This window comes from Numenius arquata, chromosome 16, assembly GCF_964106895.1.
Source record: "Numenius arquata chromosome 16, bNumArq3.hap1.1, whole genome shotgun sequence".
Taxonomy (NCBI): Eukaryota; Metazoa; Chordata; class Aves; order Charadriiformes; family Scolopacidae; genus Numenius; species Numenius arquata.
The window spans coordinates 3,694,068-3,714,015 of NC_133591.1; the positions used below are offsets into that span (position 1 = coordinate 3,694,068).

A 19,948-nucleotide genomic window follows, 5' to 3' on the forward strand; every position below is an offset into this window, starting at 1 on the left:
CAAAACTGCTTCCAGGGGGGGCTGTTCTGGCTCATGAGCTTTGGAAATGAGGCACAGATGAGCCTGTGGGTCCTGTAAGCTCCTCTGTCCAGGGCCAACGTCCCCATCTCGAGCATCATCCACACACATGGGGGTTGCTTCCACCCACAGCCCCCCAGGTGGGTGTCACAGGCCCCCCCAGGTCACCAGGGCTGGAGCAGTAACATTGCCCGGTGTTGTGGCTGGGGACACCAGCCTCACCCCAGGGACCCCCCAGTCTCCAGGCCCAGTGAGGGTCCCCATGGAGCCAAAGGATGGTGCACGGCGGGGACACAACCACCTCATTTAGAGGCATCACTCTCCCTAGCACAGCCTTCCTGATTTCCATAACTCCCACTGGGATCCACAGGAGCATCACCCACCAGCCCTCCCGGTCCCTCCTCCCTTGGGAAGGCTGATGGGCTCTGTCCCAGGACCTTTCAGGGCTGGCCAAGGGGTTAGGGGACTTTGGGGATACCCACCCCAGGGGAGCTCAGCTCCTGTGGCACCACGGCAACGTTGCTGGTGCTGGGTGGGGGTGCATCAGGCACGGCACGAGCAACACAGCATCCCCACCAGCCCAAAGGGACAGGCACAAATAGCCCACTGCGTTGCCATGGAGGGCTGTGGTAGCCAAAACAGGAGTGGGATGGAGCAGGAACCCTGTGGCGGGGAAGGCACCCGCATCCCCCTTGGTGGTGATGCCCAGGTCCACATCGGCACTGGCCAAGCAAGCTCAGCAATGGCTGGGGACCGTTCGTTGCTCATGCAGGGAGTTGATCAACAGCTAATAGCAGCAAGATGGAGAATTAAAAGAAAAGCCACCCACTGGGTGGAAGTAGGCAGAGGCCGGGGAGACCGAGCCTTTCCTTGCCACGCAGGGTCAAGTCCCCCCCGCCGTCATCACCATCATCTCGGGTAGTAGTCATCCGGAACCCCCGATAGATTTCGGAGTTTCAGAGCCGTGTCCACCGTTTTGATATAGCCGCTGATCATCTTCCTCATCTCGGGGGTGTAAGGGTCATATTCCAATTTTCTCAAGCCGGATCGCTTAAAGTTGCCATCCTTCTGTCCCTCCACGCAGAGCAGCCGGTCCTCGCAGGCAGCGATGCCCAGCAGCCCCACCATCCGCTGCAGCTGGACGAAGAGGTCCCGCTTCAGGTCCTCAAAGTGCACCACCAGCACCTTCTTGCCGTAGCGCAGCCAGTCGAGGGTGTGGGTTGCCCACCATGGCGCATAGTTGGCCACAAACTCCGGCCACTCTGGAAGGAGCAGAGGACACCGTTAGTGGGTGCCCCCTCTGTCCCCCATGTGCCCCGCACCCCCCATCCCAGGGCCACCACCTGCGCCTCCTGCTGAAACCTTTCAATTATCCTTCTCACTAATTGATCCTCCTATAAAAATCAGGTGATAAAAGGGATAATGAAACATCAATAATAAGCCACAACTCTCCTGGCAGTGCCGGATACATCTGTCTTATGATGCATAAAAGCTCTGGGTATCTGCCTCTTCCTCGTGTCCTCCCCCAGAAACCACTGCCTGATTAATAGCTTAACTGTATTTAATTCCCTGAAGAATCATTAAACACAGTATCTGTTTCATTAAACAGATACAGGACAATTCACCTTGTGTAATCATATCACATAAAACTTTGCTTTGGAACAGCTCCAGGGATATCGTAAAATTAATGTCACGGAACCAAACAGGGGTTTCATGGCACCCGCAGCCTCTGCAGGCTCCACGCAGGGGCTGAGAAATGGGGGGGGGGGAGGAAAATTCCCCCCCTGTACCAGCAGCTGTGGGCGAGGCTGAGAGAGGGCACAGCTTTTTCCCCAAATTGTCCCAAAATTAGTTCCTGGGAGAAGGAAATGGTTTGGAGAGCCGGGCTGCAGGGAGCAAGGGGCTTTCTGCAGGGAAGGCTGGGGATGGGAGCCCCACGCCCTGTCTTAATTACTCACCTTTAATCACTTTTTTTATTGTCCTCTGGATGATTTGTTTAACCATCCACCTGAGCGCTAATTGCAAACCTGGCACAAACGAACTGTCCCCGTTGAGCATTTGCTTCCCGTGCTGGTGGGAGGGCAGGGTGGGTGCTGAAGATCCCACAGGGACCCCCGGGCTCCACAGCCAGGGTCCTCCATGGGCTGAGCCCCCACACAGGATCAGCAAAACGGGGGCGTCCAACCCCTTCCTGGTGCCCACCCACAGCTCTCAGTCACCCTCCCAGCCCAATTAAAGTCCTCAAGCGATGGAAAATCTCCATCTTTCCAGGCAAGTTCTTACAATGGTTAATTAACCTGACAATTAACCCATCAGCTAATTACACCATACATCCTCTGGAAAGAATTTGGTGATGTATTTTGATGCGCATCCAAATTGGACCGTGCTGGGGTGGAGAGAAGGGTCCCCTCTGCCTGGTCCCCCCTCTCCTGGGGGGCACAAGGAGTGGGATGGGCATGGGGGGGGTGTGGTTGGACCAGGAAAGCGCAGGAGGGTTCCTGTGGTGCTGGGGCTCCAGCGAGGGGATCATCCTGCATTCCCCCTCCTGCCTGTATCTGCAACGTGCAGTTGTGCTTTGGGGTGCAGCAGATGGGAATAAAATCTAGCAAGAGGCTGATACTGCACCACGGTGGGGGCAATGCCAGCCCAAGGACCTGCCCAGGGAGAAAAGCCACCGAGGAAGCAGTGGGACATTTCTCTTCCCTGGTTTTACGGGATGGGGTGATGGGGAGAGCGGAGTTGGGCCATCTCCGACGCTGCAAGCACATGGCGATAACGAAATCCAGGCACATAACAGCCACAACAGCAAAAGCTCCCCTTAAATAAACTCTGAATTAAGGGTAGCAGATGTTCAATCAAGCTAAATATTTTAACTCTTTCCAATGAAGTCAATTCCACAACAGCAATTTGTAAATTGCTATAATTAACAAGCCTCCACAATACGCCTGTGCATGGGAAAAGGTAGTGTCTCCGGAGCAGCTGGGCGCAGAGAAATAACACCCTGTCACCGCCTTGTCCATAGGGACGGGCTGGTGGCTGCCACTGCTCCTGCTGCCGGCGAGGGGGCGAGGGTGGCACAGGGACAGGGGGCTTCCCCCAGCTGGGGGACTGTGCAGGAACTGCCCTGCCCACCGCCTGGAACCACTCTCCTGTGCCTCTGCCCTGGGGAAGGACAGATAATTGGGGCTTGGAGGAAATCTCCTTCCTCCTGCTAATTAGAAACTCTGAGACTGCACTGGACAATCAGAGCCGGAGTGGTGCTGCCGGACGGGAGGAGGATGGAGGCAGGTGAGTGACCCGGCATCGTCAGGCAGGACCTGTTGCAGGTAGAATCATAAGAATGGTTTGGGTTGGAAGGGACCTTAAAGATCATCCAGTTCCAACCCCCCTGCCCTGGGCAGGGACACCTCCCACCAGACCAGGTTGCTCAAAGCCCCATCCAACCTGGTCTTGAAGCCCTCCAGGGATGGGGCAGCCACAACTTCTCTGGACAACTTAAAGGTACTATTGCCTTGGTGAGTTCTGGGGTTTGTTTCCATGCTGCCTGTGCCAGGTCTGGCTCTGCCAGGGAGCAGGGCTGCCCACACTCACCCAGGCAGGGTGGTCCTGCTGGGATCCGGCTCCAGTAGCAGCATGGAGATGCCGCAGCCCCACACCAACACATGCACCCACCAGGTGATGGATGATGGGACGGATCCTGTTGTACTTTTTAACCTCTCCTTGCTCTCCAACCGCCCAGCCAAGCGTGCAGGCCAGCTTCCCTTGGCCTTGAAGAGCTGCTCCAAAGAACAGGCAAAGTTTGGATTCTCGGGTTCCTGCCCACCTATTCCCTCCTTGCTGGCACCAAGCTGCTGTTGGACTTGTGTCCCTGGGCACTGCCACCTCTCTGCTGCTGCCCAACATAGCACTGAACAGCTGAGCATCTCCACTTCCCCATCCCGTCCCATCCCATCCTACTGGATGGATGGATCCTACTGGAGCCCTTGGCCATGCTAGGAGATGCTGTAGGTCATGCCGGAAGATGGACACGGGGACCCCAAAGGGGTGGCACAGCCTGGGCTTCCCCCATGGGGACAAGACTTGGGCTCTCCTGGGCTTTAACAACAGCTTTATAGCTCCAGTGGCCAGACTGGATCTCGCCCACCCAGGTCCCGTGGGAGCGGGGCAGGGGCAGCCGAGCCCACCATACCTTTGCCCTTCCAGTGGGCGTGAGCCGCGAAGCCGATGTGCCCCCCGTATTTGCGGTTGAACTCTGCCATCAGGGCCTTGTAGGGGTTTCGGATGAGCAGGATGGCCGAGTCGAAGGATTCGATCTCCTTCTGGCCACTCTCGTGGGTTTTGATGCAAATCGTCCTCCCGCTTCGCCAGTGGTCCCTCTCGCCCTTGAACCCTGCCGGGACAGAGCAAGCGGGCGCCTGAGAAGTGGTCGGTGCCAACGTTAATCAAAATAATAAAAGCGAGCTGGGGAAAGGGAATGACGGGGCGATATCAGGTGGCAAAATACAGTTGGATAAAAGCCGTTGGAGCTCGAAGTGGGATTTGCATCCCTCTCCCGAATGGAAATCATTTATTTGCCTGAGTTATGAGTCAAGCCATGATGTAAAATCCATGTACGAGAGGGTATGTAGAGGGCACAGGGACCGAGCGGGGCTGCCTCTCTCCCAGCCATGCTCGGCTCTTCTCAGTGAGACGGTCTGCAACAGCCTGATATTGCACAGGCAACTTTTCTCCAGGGCAAAGCACACTGGCATTAAATAACTGCACCCTGCATTAATGCACCTTATGCTTATATTGGTGGGGTCAAGAATATATTTTTACAGCTATAATCTCCCTGGCCACAGATTTTAAACCCTCCCAATAAATTAAGAAGGGTAAAAAACCCTATGATCGTGGGGCTGCAGATGAGCCCAGGGGCTGCAGTGATGCCGTTGTTGGGGGGAGGTCCAGAGAGGGGACCGCCATCCCCCATGTCCCCTGCACAGAGCATCGGGGCTGAGCCTGGCATCGCTCCCAGCCCCTTTGCACCCCCAGCCCCTGCAAAGCACAACCCAAACTACCCGGGAACAGTGTGTCGTCGTCGGAGCTGAGCTGAGGGGGGGAGATAAGCTGTAAGTAGCTGTATTACATCAATTATAGATGTGTAATTTGCTTTCGGCAGCCCTGCCGTGCGACGCAGGGACGTGATGGCTAATCTGCCAGTTGCCTGGATACCTCCAGGCCCTCCGACACACTCAGCCTGGAATAAACATGGAACCCACACTCGGTCGGATGAGCAGAACCTTGCCTGGTGATGCTCCCCTCTGTGGGATGCGCGATGCCGGCTGCACCCCCAGTGGGTGCCAGCACCAGGGGCTGATACAGTCTGGGATCCCTCGCTCAGGGCAGAGCATCTCCATCTCTGAAAGGCTGGATTTGGCAAATCTTGAAAAAAAAGTGCATCGCTGCCTGTGGTGTCAAGCAAGCGAGTCTTTAGGGGGTACCCAGGATACAGACCCTACCAGCTACCAAGTACAGGTCCCAGCTCCACCACGGCCAAGGAGGGCAGGAGGATTTCCTCTCAGAGCCACAGAAGGGGAAGGAAAAGCAGGAGAAACCTTCAAGGTCTATGAATAAAACTATGGTAAATGGCTATAAAATGGGGGAACTGGTCTTTTCCCTCTCCCTTGCAATATGGTGGGTTACTGGGAGGAGGTGGCTTCTGCCTGAAAAACCTTCCTGCCCGTCTCAAGCTTTTTTTTGGCTTGAAACTCGCTGCTTAATTCAGGGTCCCCAAAGCCCACATGCTATCTGCCCTGGCACCAATACGGTGGGCACAGCGCTGCTGCTTTGTCCCAGAGGACACAAGAGGTGGGAGCGACGGCATCCCTCCCCCATTAAATATTTACTGGGCAAATATCTGCATTGCCCAGGATGGGAAGATGGATCTCCACCAAATCCTTCAGCCCAAGAAGAACAGCCAAATGAGATCAGCTCCCTCCTCCATCCCCTCATGAGCTCATCGGCGCTTTTTTTGCACTGTGAATATTCATTCATTTGGGTGTCGGTGTTCCCCGGGTGCCCTGACACGTCGCTATTTTTATCTGCAGCTACTCAGGAAACACGTGGGGACATTTGTCCTCCAGGATACTCCTGCCACCCGCTCCTAAATCCTGAAGCTGGAAGGCTGCATCAGTCCTTCTCACCATGCAGCCGTGACTTTCATTTGCTTCTCACTTTATGCAGCCCAGGATGAGAGTGCCAAGCCCACAAACACCAGCTCCTGGGGAAATCTGGTCACAAAACCCCATCGGCCATTTCTTGGGGCAAAACATGCAAGAAATGCCTTGTTTGGCAGGGTCAGAGCTGCTCCAGTTCCTCCTCTAGAAAGTTCCAACCCTCACAGTGACTTAAAAACCACCAGTGTAATGGAGAAAGCCCAGTTCTGCCCCAAATTGGTCCTGGCCAAGATTAGGGGGCAGCACAGGGAGGTTATGGGCAGCACACATGCGATGTTGAGTCCCTCCAATACCCTTTGAACCATCACACACCATCCCGTGGAGCATCATCAGTGGTACCCGGCTCTGCCCTCTCCTTCCCACAGATGGCACCAGGACCTTCTCCCAGCTCAGGTGGGACCGATGCACCCCCAGCAATGAACCCCCCCCCTCACCTTTGTTGTAGAGAGACCCGTCGAAGTAGTAGCTGCCAGTGTAGAAGCCGGTGGCCAGCTCGATCAGGTGGCGTGCCCAGGTGTTGCCAGCGCCGGGGAAGCTGGCCAGGGCCACCAGCTGCTTGGCACGGGTGGGGAGAAACCTCCTGTCCATGCAACGGTTGTCTGCAGCGAGAACCAGCCAAGGAACTTCAGGGCTGTGGCACAGTAAAGTCCTTTTCCTACAGAGATACCCCTCTTTCTTACGGGGTGCCGCTGCCTCCTGGGAAGATACTGCGGCAGGGTGCGAGGAGGTGGCTGCTACAGGGAAAGGTACCCACACGTGGACACCCCAAAGAGTCCTGAACACTCCAAAGTGTCCTAAATACCTCAAAAAATCCTAAGAAGAGGGCAGGAGGTGCTCTGCCATTACCAGCCGCTTGCTGCCCGCGTGATTAAGAGACAGTAACACGGGTGCATTTGCCAAGCAACGCTCCTGCTTTTTATATCAATGAATGCACAAGTGTTTCCAGCACAACCTCAAATGCCGAAGCTGGGATTGTGTTGAGACCAAGCCACTCTGAAGCAAAATCCCCTGAATTTAAGTCCTCATTTACTCCATTCAGCCCTTTTCTCTCCCAGTAACAGGTTTCCCCTCACCCTGTGTTTCCCTGTCCCCACTGGTCCCATCGCTGGAACATGGTGGGGGACAGGAGCCCTCTCTGCGCAGCCTCCTGGGCACTTTCTCCCTGGTCACAGCTTTTCCCCACCCATTTTTTTTCCCTGGACCCTGTCCCCTCTGGCTGGTAAAGCTCCGGTTTACCAGTACTTGCCGGTGACAAGGAGGGACAAGCGCCGACAAGGAGAGATCCTGCTGGAGGCAGATGGCAAACTGCTCTCCCCTGCAGCTGAGTCAGGCAGTAATTAAAGCTGTTTGTTCAGGGGAGGATTGATTTCCCAGGAAATTAAAATAAATGGTAATTTTTAATGAAAGCCAAATAGATGCTGCAAGCTCACGTTCGCTTTCTGCTGGTGTCCCCAGGAAGGGGATGGGAAACCAGTGCTGGAATTCATGCTGGAGCATTCCCCTGCCCGGCAGCAGGCGGGATGAGCCCGGTGCCCCTCACCTTGCACTTGGGTCTGGTAGACGAGAAGGTATTCGGCGGTGCCGCAGCTCTCGAACTCCTCACCGGCGCATTTCTGGGCACAGAGCTGCTCATCCTCGCGCTCGTGCAGGGTGAAGAGCGTGGTGGGGAAGCCGCAGCGGCAGGCGGTCCCGGCCAGGGCTGAAAGCGGGTACTCCTGTGGGGACGGGTGGAGGGAGGGCAGCTGGTGGTACCAGCCCTGGACCCTACAGCAGACACTTCCTCTGCCCCCCACATCCGTCCTCACTGCCCTGGTCCCACTGTGCAGCTCAGGGCAGTTTGCAGCATCCTCTGAGCCGGCTGCAGCACCCTTCCAGCCGGTTGCTGCATCCTTCCAGCCGGTTGCCCAAGCAGCTCGTTGCAGCCACCCAAAAACACCCAAGCCCCAACTTTCCCATGGCACGGCCGAGATGCCTGCCAGTGCAGACAGCAATCCTGTCTCCCGGCAGAGCCGGCACATCGTCTCTGAGCTTGCCACCTGCACCGAGGTTACTGAAAGCCATGGGATGGCCCCATGGCAGCCTCACCGGCATTTCCAAGCCCAGACTTACGAGGCCCATTCGGCGTCTGACAGGCGATTTACCAGCAGGCTGTGACGGTGTTAGGTTAATCGAGGGCTCTGGTTATTTACACCTCCCAGCCCCGAGCCCTCCTGGCAGCGACAGGAAAGTGGAGCCAGTGATGGAGCAGCCGCTTGTATTTAACTGGTGCAATGGTTTATTCCCCACCACCTTCTGTCAGGCAGGCTGCGAAGGGAGGACATTACTGTCCCCACCTGCAGGTCTTTCTCTTCCTCCACCTGATAATTCACCTAATTTTAACTAATAAATACTCTAGCAATGCCCACTGCCAGTCTTTCCCTTGCCTGCTTATAGGCATCATGCCCCAGGAGCAAATTGCACTGCAGCATCCCTGAACCAGGGTGGGACCGTGGGATGCTCCTGCCCAAATTCCCCCGGGGCGGCTGCTGCCTGCTTGGAGGGGGAGAAGGGGGGGGCAAAGTGGTGGGGAGCAGGCAGGGCAGGCAGCAGAAGAGCTGCCGTCCAGTCCCTCCCCATGGCAGAGACACAATCAACTTGACCCTTTGCAGTCTGGATACACATAATTACGACACTAAATCAGGTTAAAATTTACCCAGTGTGACCCTTTCAGCTGATGATTTGGGTGGTTAAGCTTTTGACCTGCACCTCCCTAACCCCCCCCCCCCCCGCCCAGTACCTTCTCGGTGCAGAAGTCCACGCACTTGTCCACCGACATGTTCAGCATGATCTGGCTGACGGGCAGGGCGATGGAGACGTTGTCCGGCCGGCGGAAGCACCCCCGGAATATTGCGCTGCCGTCTGCGAGGGAGAGAGGCCACAGCGGTGGCGAGAACGATGCCAGCCCGGCCATGAGGAGCAGGGGCTGCACCCCAAAAATGATGCCGCTGACACCCTGCGCACCCCAGGCTCGGTAGCAAGAGCCTCTGCGTGCCCCGTTGTCCCCATCCCCGTCCCCCACCGCTCCTCTCCAGCCAGCCATCGGCACAGCAGCCACTGTTCTCCAGCTCTCATCACCCTCCGGCTGTGAAGCCACATTTGCTAACGAGCTCGCCTGGCTGCTTACGGTGCAAAATGAGAGCAAAAGCCCCCGGCAGCAAAGTCAAGTTTATTTTTTTCTCCCTATTTTTATCAGCTCAGTGATCCCAGAGTGCAGGAGGGATGGAGCCGGTGAGGGGAGCGGGGCTGGAGATGGCCTGGTCCCTTTCCCTGGCATCAGTGCCCCAAGAGGTCCCATCCCAAGTCCTTGCCCACTGCTTGCACATACCCAGGCACCCTCAGCACCTCTCCGGGGCTGCTGCTCCACTGGGTGCCTGGTGGTGGGAACTCTCTTCCATTGCTTGGGGACAAGGAAAGAAAAGCAGCAAATATGCATAATTATAGTGCTGCCTAATTGGGAGCCAAATGAGCGCTTCCGACAGGGAGCAGAAGCTCATTGGCTCTTTCTGGAGCTCCTGCGCATCCTTCATCCCACAGCCAGTTCTGCTGGCAGCACACGTTGAACACAATGACAATCCTGTTTGGCCACCAAGAAAGAGGTCTTCATCCAAAGTCCCTCAAAACGCTCAAATACCGTGTTCAGTTTTGGGCCCCTCACTACAAGAAAGACATTGAGGAGCACAGGGACACCAGGGCTCGCCCCCGCCAGCACCATAAGCGGTTCCCCCATTTCGGGGCCGAGCCAGGACCCACATCAATGCCGCTGACTTACACCTCCGGGCGGACTCCTGGGCCAGCTCCAGGCGGTAGATGGAGAGACGGTTGACCCCGCCGCAGATGTTGCTCCTCTCCCCCTTGCACGCCATGTTGCACTCGGACTCGCTGGTGTTTGACGCCTGGATCTTGTGTCCGCAGTAACACTCGGCGCCAAACTCCAGCCCTGCGTAGAGGTAGCCCCTGGGGAGAGGGAGAAAGACAGGGGGCGTTCAGCACATCTCCAAGCATCCCCCCTGGCTCCATGGGGTTTTGCAGGAGCATCCCCGCTGCTGCCAGCTCACACCTTGGGAAGCAGCACTGCAACCCAAGGATGTATTGTTGGACTAGATGATCATCATAGGTCCCTTCCAACTGGAAATCTATTCTATTCTATTCTATTCTATTCTATTCTATCATAAAGCAACATTTCTTACAGGCAGGGAGGATGTAATGGGTGTTGGTGGAGCAGGAATAAGTGATGGAGACTTCACTCAGCTTCACAGCACGAGAGCTGTGCTGCTTGGTACATGCTGGATTTGAAAGGGGGAGGATTGCAGCACAGGTAGGCACTTGCCAAGTGCCAGCGGAGCTGGAAACCCACTGGAGAGGGGCAGTGCCAGGGAGCATCGTCCCCAGGTGCCGTGGGATGCCACACTGCTGGGCTTTGGTTCCAGGGGAGTTTGGGGGCAGCAAATCGCCTGCAATGCTGCCCGCCCGCCCACGTTTGGGGCAAATCCTTCACGTAACGCTGGGGAAAGGAGAAAACTTCTGCAGCAAGCAATCCGTGTGTCTCCCCAGCTGCTCACGGATACACTTTGACAGCTGGGAAGGTCTGGGGGGGGGGGGTGTTTGCTTGAGGGACAGCATTTCGGTGGGGCCAGCCCTGGGTGGATGGAAGTGCTCAAGGCTCCCCCAGCACTGAATTGGAGCCCTTACATCCCCCTGCCCCGTACGAGGATGGAGCCCATCATCCTCCCTGACTCTTTTCTGGGGGAGGAAACTGGGGTCCTGGAAAACACCCGTGAATTAAAAAAAAAAAACTTTTTAAAAAAATCAAAATTACATAATTCTAAACAAAAAAAGAAGGAAGGCGGGAGAAAGGGGAGGGCAGCAGCCGTGGCAGGGAACTGTGACAGCACAGACATGCTGGCGATGTGTGGGAATTGATGAAGACGCGGTGCCCGTCTCCCACCCTACCGTTCGGCACAGTTGTCCTGGCAACGGAAGACTGTCATCTTCTTGTAGTCAAAGAAGGACACGCCGCGCAGCGTTCGCCGGCGAGTGTTGTCCACATAGCAGCCGATGTATCTTGCTGGGAGAAGGGTAGAGGAGAGGCAGGGTAAGAACCAGCCGGGGCTGAGCCCACCAGTTCCCACCCCCATCTTTTGATTTTTCCCTAAATAGGGATGCACAGCAACGCATCCTATTCATTTGCTTTAGAAACACATGCTCTGGGTACAACATGCCCCTGCAAACGCTGCAAGGAAAGGTAGGTAAAGCTCAGAAAACACTATGGGCAGAAAGGACACTGTGGCTCTGCACCGAGGCTTCTCCTCTTCATCCTCTTTCTTCCCTCAAAACTGAGCAAAGCGGCTCCAAAAAGAGATGAGTTATGTGGTAAAATAACCCATGCCCTTTGGTCTGCCCCGCTAGGAGCACAGGGGTGGGCGGACTGGAGAAATACACTTTAAAACAATTTTTTCTTCAACCAGCAGCTCATTTTCCCCAGTCACAGACATCGAGGCAGAAGATATTTGCTGAGCACTAACACTTGGCAAAATAAAGGCTGATGCCTGTGCTGAGAGCAAATGAAGATGCTGGTGGGCAGGGAATAGAGCTGAATAAATAATTACGATGAAATCATTTATTTGACAAATGTAGCCCTTTCCAATAATCCGAAAACAAACAGCCACCTCCTTGCCTGTGTGCCCCTCGCAACGCTCTATGTTGGCTCCGGGCTCTCGATAGGGATGAGTGCTCTGTCCCCACTTGGTCTCCTCATTTGTGCCCTGCTCCCACCTGAGCATTTGCTGCCAGGAAGATGTGTTGCTGCCAACACAGGGTTGTGGCGCTGGTGCAGGGATGCTCAGCATCCTCACTGCCACTGATGTCAGAGGAGGACATTGGGGTTCGGGAGCCAGTGGGATTAGCCACCTGGTAACCAGCTAACGAGGTGTCCATTAATGTGTTCTGGCAGAGGATGTGCAGGTCAGTCACCCAGCGCAGGTGCCCAAAGGAAAGGGGATGGTGGCCCTGAGGACCAGTGGCTGGGTCTTACCAGCCTGGGGGCAATGGAATCTAAAACTGGTCTGGGTCACCTCGCTCCCTGTTTCAGGTAGGCATCCTCAATGAGTGTAATGGCAATCTTGTACTTTTCATTAGCCTGAAATATCTCCTCCACTCTCAGGGCATCTTCTGCAGGATGCCGGCATGGGGCAACCCTGTCCTGGAGAAATCCTGGAGCCCTTGCGATGGCCACTGGCCTCTGGCTTTGAGCTGCTGCTGCAGAGTCCCACCATGGGGACACAAGAAGAGTGGCTCCTGTCCCTTCAAGGCAGTTGGAACTCAAGCCAAGGAGTTGTTTTTCACTGCACCAAACACCCCTCCATCTGTGCCACCCAGGGCTCTGGCCCCAGCACCTCAGCCAAGGGCTTTGGGAAAGCGCTGGGATATCCGGCAGCACAGGACTGGGCAGGAGCAGAGAGGAGGGCTCCCCTGAGCAAACAGCAGCGCCATGGCTCCAGGTGAGCAAGATGCATCTCCCCGTTACATGATTGGGTGGTGAGACACTGGAACAGGTTGCCCAGGGAAGTTCCCCATCCCTGGAAGTGTTTAAGGCCAGGCTGGATGGGGCTTTGAGCAACCTGCTCTAGTGGAGGTGTCCCTGCCCATGGCAGGGGGGGTGGTACTAGATTATCTTTAAGGTCCCTTCCAACTCTAACCATTCTATGATTCTATTCTATGATTCTATGATTACCACCCTGTGTCCCTCCTTCCATCTCTGTGTCTCCACTACACACCAAATTATCCCTCTAATAGCAGAGCATCTCCACATGTGCCCCTCCAATACCAAACCACACGATGGGATAATACTTCTCACCTCCTGCTTGCATTTTGCAGCTGTTGGGGGGGGTGGTGTCCCTGAACCAACTCCACGAGTACACCCCATCAACGGTGTGCCCCACACATAGACCCCCCCACCCTCCCCACTGCCCCACACGGCGCAGACCCCACCAGTGCTGCAAACCAGCTTCCCCGAGCCAGCCTGGAGGAGGGCGGAGGAGAAAGATGGAGAGAAACGTGCCTGACAACTTCAACCACCAAAGAGTCATAACTCATTGCTCCCAATTACTCTCAGCGCAACGTGGCATTTCCGCCGCGCTGAGCAGGTTTCGGCAGGTCAGCTCATTTCGGTCGTGACGGCTCTAACCGGCGCGGGATTACTCCAGTCACTTGCACGGAGCCGGTGACTGATGTGCATTACCTTCAATCCATTGCTCTTGACATATGCGTGCTGCAACTTATTAGGAAGGCAACTGGAATAATTAGGGAGATACGAGGACAATAACTGAAGGAGGAGGGAGCAGGGGGAGATGCTGAAAGGCGCGTGGTCGGGTTAGGAAGAGCTTGCAGGGGGGTGCTGAGCGGTAAGAGGGGGACGTGCCCCAGCACACAGCTCTCAGGGGGACAAGAGGAATTTCAGAACAAGCTGGAAATATGCGTGTGAACAGACACACACAGATCCACCCAGCAATAGTCATTAAATTTCCCAAACGCCTCGCTCTTCCAGGAGCTAGGCTGGTCACTGGGGCTGCTGGCATTGCAAATTCATGTTTAACATCTTAATGTAAAGCTTGGTCTTCCAGAGAGCACCACAGCTCCTGCCTGTGGTGCAGCACAAACCGCTTTGGCACTGGGGTCCCCGTTGGGTGGGGATATGGGGTGCAAGCAGGGACCCTCAACCGGTGACCCTGATTGCATGGGGAAGCGAGTTGTACCCCTGCAATGCCACCCCGACCCCCAGGGTGCACTCAGGGCTGTCCCCCTGCCCTGGCAGCGATCTCTGCGGGTCACTAATGACACCCCCCCCCGCCAGGGAGCATCCTAGCAAATCCCCCGGCCACGCTCTCCAGAGCGGTGCCATTGAGACCCAGCTCCTGTGAGCCAGGAGAAGGCACTGCTGGTCTGTCTGGGAGGAACACTTCTGTCTGTCCGTCCATCCTCGAGCAGCCCCAGCCCCTCACCGGGCTCTCCCGGCACCCACCGCCGGTGCTTAGCAAGCTAAAGGCAGAACAGAAGTATTTTCACAGGGCTGTGCTGCAGGGTGATGCTTGAAACAAATATCTGCCCTTGATTTTCCAGCTGGTTGATCAAAAGCCTGGGGCTGGGCACTGAGCCCTCCCTCCCAGCCACCCCCCCCACCCCGATGCTCCCTCTGCCCCACAGAGCACCCACGGCTCACTGGTGAGGGGCTGGGGGTCACCCCGGCTCTATCAACACCAGTCTGGCATGTGAGAAGGGACATGCTCCACGTGAGCACGGGAAAGAGCTTGTGGTTATTGGTGGCAGCAGCTTGAGGAAGGGTGGCCCATGCTGACCACTCCTGGGACAACCGCGCTGGTGTCGGAAGATATAGGGACATCTTCGGCTGCGTGGCTGGGGTGGTTGGTCCCCATTTCTTCTCGTGTGTCATGGGGGAGCCCAGCCCTGGCTGGGAATTAGGAAGCCATGCCGGGTGTTGCCAGGCTGGGGCCAGTGCTCTCTCCCTCTGGCTTCACCATCCAAAAATACCCCCAGATTTGAGGCAGGAGATGCACCTTCGCACAGGGATGCAAACAAGCTGAAGCCATTCCCTGGCAGACAGGGCCGCCCTCGACTCGCACCTTGACCTGACGTTGGGGCTCCATGGCTTTGGCAGGAGAGGGAGGAGGAGGAAGAGGAGGAAGAGGAGGAAGAGGAGGAAGAGGAGGAAGAGGAGGAAGAGGAGGAAGAGGAGGAAGAGGAGGAAGAGGAGGAAGAGGAGGAAGAGGAGGAAGAGGAGGAAGAGGAGGAAGAGGAGGAAGGCACATCTCCCCAGCAAGCCAGAGCCGCACATCACACTAGCTAAACCAGACCTGATTTTAGGAGCAGTATTCCCTCTGGGACGATTTCACATGGCAAAGCCTCCACGGCTGCCTTGTTAAGCTGTCCCTTGCTTAATTACCACCACCATTAAAATCTGCCTGCTCCTGCCAGACGGCCCGGGGAAGCAGCGGGCGCTTTGGAGAGGAGCAGGGGAGCGAGGTGGGTGCTCAGCACCCATCCCTCGAGGCTCTGCCAGCCCCACTGGCACATCGGGCACACCAGGATCGGGGGATTTCTCAAGCTGGAGAATTTTTTCCGCACCATCCTGCTCGGGAGCTGCCAAGATGCTCGTGCGGTGGCACCGCATCCCCTCCAGCTGCCAGGTCCGCTCTGGCTCCCATTAACCGCTGCCCATCCTGAGCCTTCCCACGCGAGATTAAGAAGAGGAAAGATGATATTCCCAAACCACCTAGGAGCAGCTAAAGCCAGCGATGCCCGAGCCCAGCATCCCTTCCCCGTCCCTCGCAGCCCCTGCCGTGGCCGGGCACGGGGAGGCGGCAGCGCCGGCAGAGGTTAATCGCGGCGGACGCGTTGCATATGGCCGGGGACAGGAGCGCTGCTTGGGGTTTTTATGGTGACTGACAGCTTGGGCTCGCGAACCATCTGGTGAGGATTCGCTAAACGTCAATTCGCATTAATGGAGCAACACGGCCACAAGCGCCTCAGAAACGCTCCCGGAGACCCCTCTGCGTGCGAGCACGACAGGGAAACCCCTTTTCATCTCATTTTAGCACGAAAAAATCCCTTGAGCGCCACAAGCCATTTTTCCTCCTGCTTCCAAGCCTGCACCGTGCGTCTTGCCCAGAGTGAACACGAGCACAGACCTGCCGTGGGGCTGGTGGCCAAGGAGGAGCCCCCTGTGCCCCGGGAGCAGCCTGGGTTGGGGGGACCAAGCCTGGCTCAGCATGGTGACCCCTGTGAGACCCCCTGTTTGCCACAGGGTTGGGGGTTCCATCTTCTCTCTGAGCCACACACCCCCTGGTCCATCAGGGGCCCGGGGAGCTGCGGCTCCCAGCGGGATGCCTGGGGAATTGCAGTGCCAAGCCCCCCAGTTTTGGAGCAGAGGCTTGCTCACACAAGGCAGCCTCTCATGGGCACCGGGGCATCCCACGGACATGCATCCCCCCACCAGAGATTTCACCCACCCTGAGGCTCAGGAGAAGGGAATGAGCAATGTCAGGCAGAGAAGAGCCCGGCAGCACCCCGACACCTCTCCAGCAGTTCCCGCTCCCGATTCCCTTCTGAATTTCCTCGACCAGCTGATCCTCCAGCTCCTGCCCTGAGAGCCGAGGCACCCAGCACGCTGCTGTGCGGTGCTGGAGCGGTAAGCTCAATTGCTCCTTCTCATCAGCCCACTTATTAATGACAAGAAATCATAACGGCTTCCACAGCAGCTGAAGATGCGAGATGCTCCTTTGCTGACGGGGCTGCAGAGCTGGCAGAGAGGGGACGTGGGGTGCGTTTGGGTGAGGTTTGCTGGTACTGGGTGCTCCTGGGTGCCGGCGAGGGAAGCGATGAGCTGAATAACCACTGGGCTGCAAAAGCCCTGATGGGCCCAGCCCTCAGCCACCCAAACTCAGAACGAGCGTGTGTCTCTGTCTGCATACAGGATCTCTATCCTGCCTTCAGGATAAATAGATGACATTTTAAAAATCAATGAGAACCACTACATTCGCTTATTCTTGTTCATTAATAACGGTCCCACTTGACAATACACCACGCACCCCAGGCAGCAGCCAGGCAGGGATCTCCTGGTTTGAAAAGCCAAACCCCAGCCCTGCCTGCACTCCAGTGCCTGCCTGAGGGGCAATCACAGCCACCCCAGCAACGCAAACAACAGGCCACAAATCTGGGTTTAGTGTTCATTGGGGCCAACAGAATGAAAAGTTGAATTTGGCCTGTGGCGCAGCCAAAGGGTGGGATAAAGATGGGGTGCTGCCTCTCCCCGGCCGGCACCCCCAAAAGCGCCTGTCTCAGCAAGGCACGACACGGAGCTTGGTGATGCACAAGTGGGAAAGAGTGAAAGTGGAAAAATGAAAGTGGATTATTAGCACCTGGGGAGAGAGGAAGGTGGGGAAGGAGGGAGGAGAAGATCTTTCTGGGAACACCCTCTGGACCAGCAGTCTCCAAATCGGGGTGCTACACCCCAGGGGAAGGGAAGGGCAGTCTGTTGGGGTGCAGGAAGAAAATCTTAGTGCTGGAGTAGCACATGCATATGGTTTATAGATACATAAGTACATATTTACTGGGGGTACATGCTCAGGAATTTGTTCCTGGTAGGGGTGCACAACCAAACCAGCTTGGAGATCGCTGCCCCAGCACACAAGGCTTTCCCCAGGGGAGGCCAAAAGGAGGGACCCCCACCCGGACGCGTGTGTCCCCAGCCTGTACCTCTGTCCTCCTCCTTCTCGCGGCCGCTCCTGGCCCTGAGTGCCCTGCTCCGGGTGCTGCTGTAGTCTCCAGCTTTAGCCCTCTCTGCCGGTTCTTTGGAGGTACTTTTGAACCAGGGTCCGTGCCGCCGTGCCCCGTCTGGCATCGTCGCTGCCGCCTTGAAGCCGCGGCTCAGCTGCATCACCCCCAGGTAGGGCAGTCCCGGCCCCTCGCCGGCCCCGGGGCCACGCTGGGTCCCCGTCACCGTGGGCTCCCCGGCGAAGCCCGAGTGCAGGAAAACCAGGCTGCCGGCCGCCAGGTAGAGAGCCAGCAGCGTGAAGAAACGCACGGGTTTCCGCCGAAAATACCGCTGGAGTTTTACCAATAATTTGGCCATAGCGTCTTCATCCCTTCCCCAGCAGCCGGCGCCGCGGGGGAGCTGCTCTCCGGCCCCAGGGATGCTCCGAGGGGGGGTTTGCCCCCCCCCCCCCCCCCCGCCCCAAGCTGGAGGTGGCTCCTGGGGTGTACCAGGGGACCAGATGGGTGCCCCAAAGCTCAGCAGGGGCTGCAGGGTGAGGCCGTGCAAAGATATTTCCCGACCCTAAAAAGTCCAGGAAGGCTAGGGAAGGCAGCACGGGTGGATTTTGAGGCCCCCCCCTGCTGTGCACGGGGGGTTTCTCCAGCGCTGGCTGTCACCGCCGTCCCCGGTTTATTCTCCTCCCAGCAAAGCCCCCCGGCCGTGCCCTGGAGACTCAGCTGATGGAGGGATCATGTTAAGGAAATCGAGGGTTTGAAGGTGATTTGAAAGCCGATCAGCTGACGCAGCTCTTCTCGCTCGCCTTTCCGCTCGGCGGCACCGGCTCCCACAAGCATCTCTCTAATGGAAACGGCACCGTCGCCCTTTTCAGACAAAGAATGAAAAGTCCCTGGACGCGTCTCAGGGCCTGAAATGCTGACTGGGACCCTTTGTCTAACGAAGCCCCATTCATCTCACTCCCAGGGCAAGAAATCTCCACCTGCAAGTCAAAGAGAAAGGCACACTTAGGAAAGCATCCCAGGATGCGGGGAGGATGGCAGTCCCCAGGGAGGATGGCAGTCCCCGTCCCCCCATGGGGTGAGGAAGGATGCCTGGGCTCTCCTTCACCTTTCTGCCCTGCAGAGGGGCAGTTTGACCTCCCCCCCCACCCCGGCCCAAGGATGCAGGACAAACAGGCGCAGCGGGAGCGACACTGGCTGACAACAGTCCGGGGTTAGGGACAGGGATCGGGGGTGAGTCCCCACTCCAGACCCCACACCTCCCTGCCTGGTCATGCAGGAGAGGTGCTACAGGACGGCTCTGGAGCACGTGGAGGATTTCTGGTTTCAACCGTTTTCACCCACAAGAGGATGAGCTGTGCACACACCCACACACACATCCATTCGTGCACGCACACACACTCATGCACACACACACACACACACGCATGCATTTCACCCCCAGATCTGAACATCTCTACGCACCAGCTGGCCCCAAGCGAAGCCCATGGCAAGTGAGAACCTGCCCTGGGAGCCGGGTGGGCAGGGGGGGTGGGAGGCTGCTGCAAGTGGCTGCTCCGGCGCCCAGGCACCCTGCTGGGCTTGGAGGCCCCACAGTAGCACGATGTCCCCACCGTGGCTCTCCCACACACCCCCATGGCTGTGTTTCAGCCTACCATGTCCCACTGAGGCTTTTGCAAACGTGGAGGCCAGGGCATCCTTTATTCTCCAGCCAGGACCGAAGGGCTGACCATCCCCGTTTGCATCCTGCCAGGATTGACTCAGTGCTACCCTGGGAACACCATGGCTGGGGCTACCCAGAGCCATCCCTGGTGGCTCTCGGCACGGGGAGGGCATCCAAGCCCAAGGAAGGGACAGTCCCCTCCAGGGGTGGCTTTTCCCTCAGGGGGGGTTTCTCTGCTCCAAATCCCCCAGCTACAGAGGATTCACTCCAGCCCTGACCAGGATAACGTCAGGCCAGGTTACATGGTGGGGCTGGCTTCACTGTGGGAAAAGCCACTGCCACCACATCCTGCCAACACATCAGTGGTGGCAGGGACAGCCCCATGCCCAGGGTCCATGCGCTGCCTGTCATGGACTCATCTTATTTTAGGAAAGGAGAGGAAAATAAATGGAAAGACAAAGTGCCATTAGTTTAATGGCCTCTATGTTCCTGCCATCTGTCTTCAGTTGATTAAATAAAAAATATTGGTGGAACATATGGCATGAATTATACATAAATATTTTAATTTGGGTTCCCAGAGTGGTTATTCAAATACCTCTGGCTCCGCTGGGTGAACTTTTGTGGAGCTCAAGGCTGGGCAGGCTGTATGGGGCAGATTCCTGGTGAGGCACAAGCCCCACAGGCTCCCCCAAACTGCCCCCTCCCCAACCACGACTGGGACCAGCACAGT

At 56.8% G+C, this 19,948-nt stretch overlaps 1 protein-coding gene across 2 annotated transcripts; it reads right to left on the minus strand.

Moving 5' to 3' along the window:
• Window positions 1-927: 927 nt before the first annotated feature.
• WSCD2 (WSC domain containing 2) lies at window positions 928-17,925 on the minus strand. Of its 2 annotated transcripts, XM_074159661.1 has the most exons (9): window positions 17,541-17,916; window positions 11,574-11,589; window positions 11,223-11,333; window positions 10,042-10,226; window positions 9,010-9,131; window positions 7,774-7,948; window positions 6,668-6,832; window positions 4,208-4,408; window positions 928-1,280 (listed from the first exon to the last, which is right to left on the minus strand). In XM_074159661.1, the coding sequence occupies exons 1-9, from the start codon at window positions 17,914-17,916 to the stop codon at window positions 928-930; spliced, it is 1,704 nt and encodes a 567-aa protein (XP_074015762.1). The 2 variants fall into 2 exon arrangements, with proteins under 2 accessions (XP_074015762.1, XP_074015763.1); XM_074159662.1 differs by lacking the exon at window positions 11,574-11,589 and having other exon boundaries at window positions 11,223-11,337; window positions 17,541-17,925.
• Between the last annotated feature and the right edge of the window lie 2,023 nt (window positions 17,926-19,948).

Coding starts and splice junctions, on each gene's coding strand:
- WSCD2 (XM_074159661.1), bottom strand. CDS start 17,916: ATGGCCAAATTATTGGTAAAACTCCAGCGGTATTTTCGGCGGAAACCC. Junction 6,833..7,773: donor CTACCAGACCCAAGTGCAAG/GTGAGGGGCACC, acceptor TTCTCGCTGCAG/ACAACCGTTGCATGGACAGG. Junction 4,409..6,667: donor CGGGTCTCTCTACAACAAAG/GTGAGGGGGGGG, acceptor CTGTCCCGGCAG/GGTTCAAGGGCGAGAGGGAC.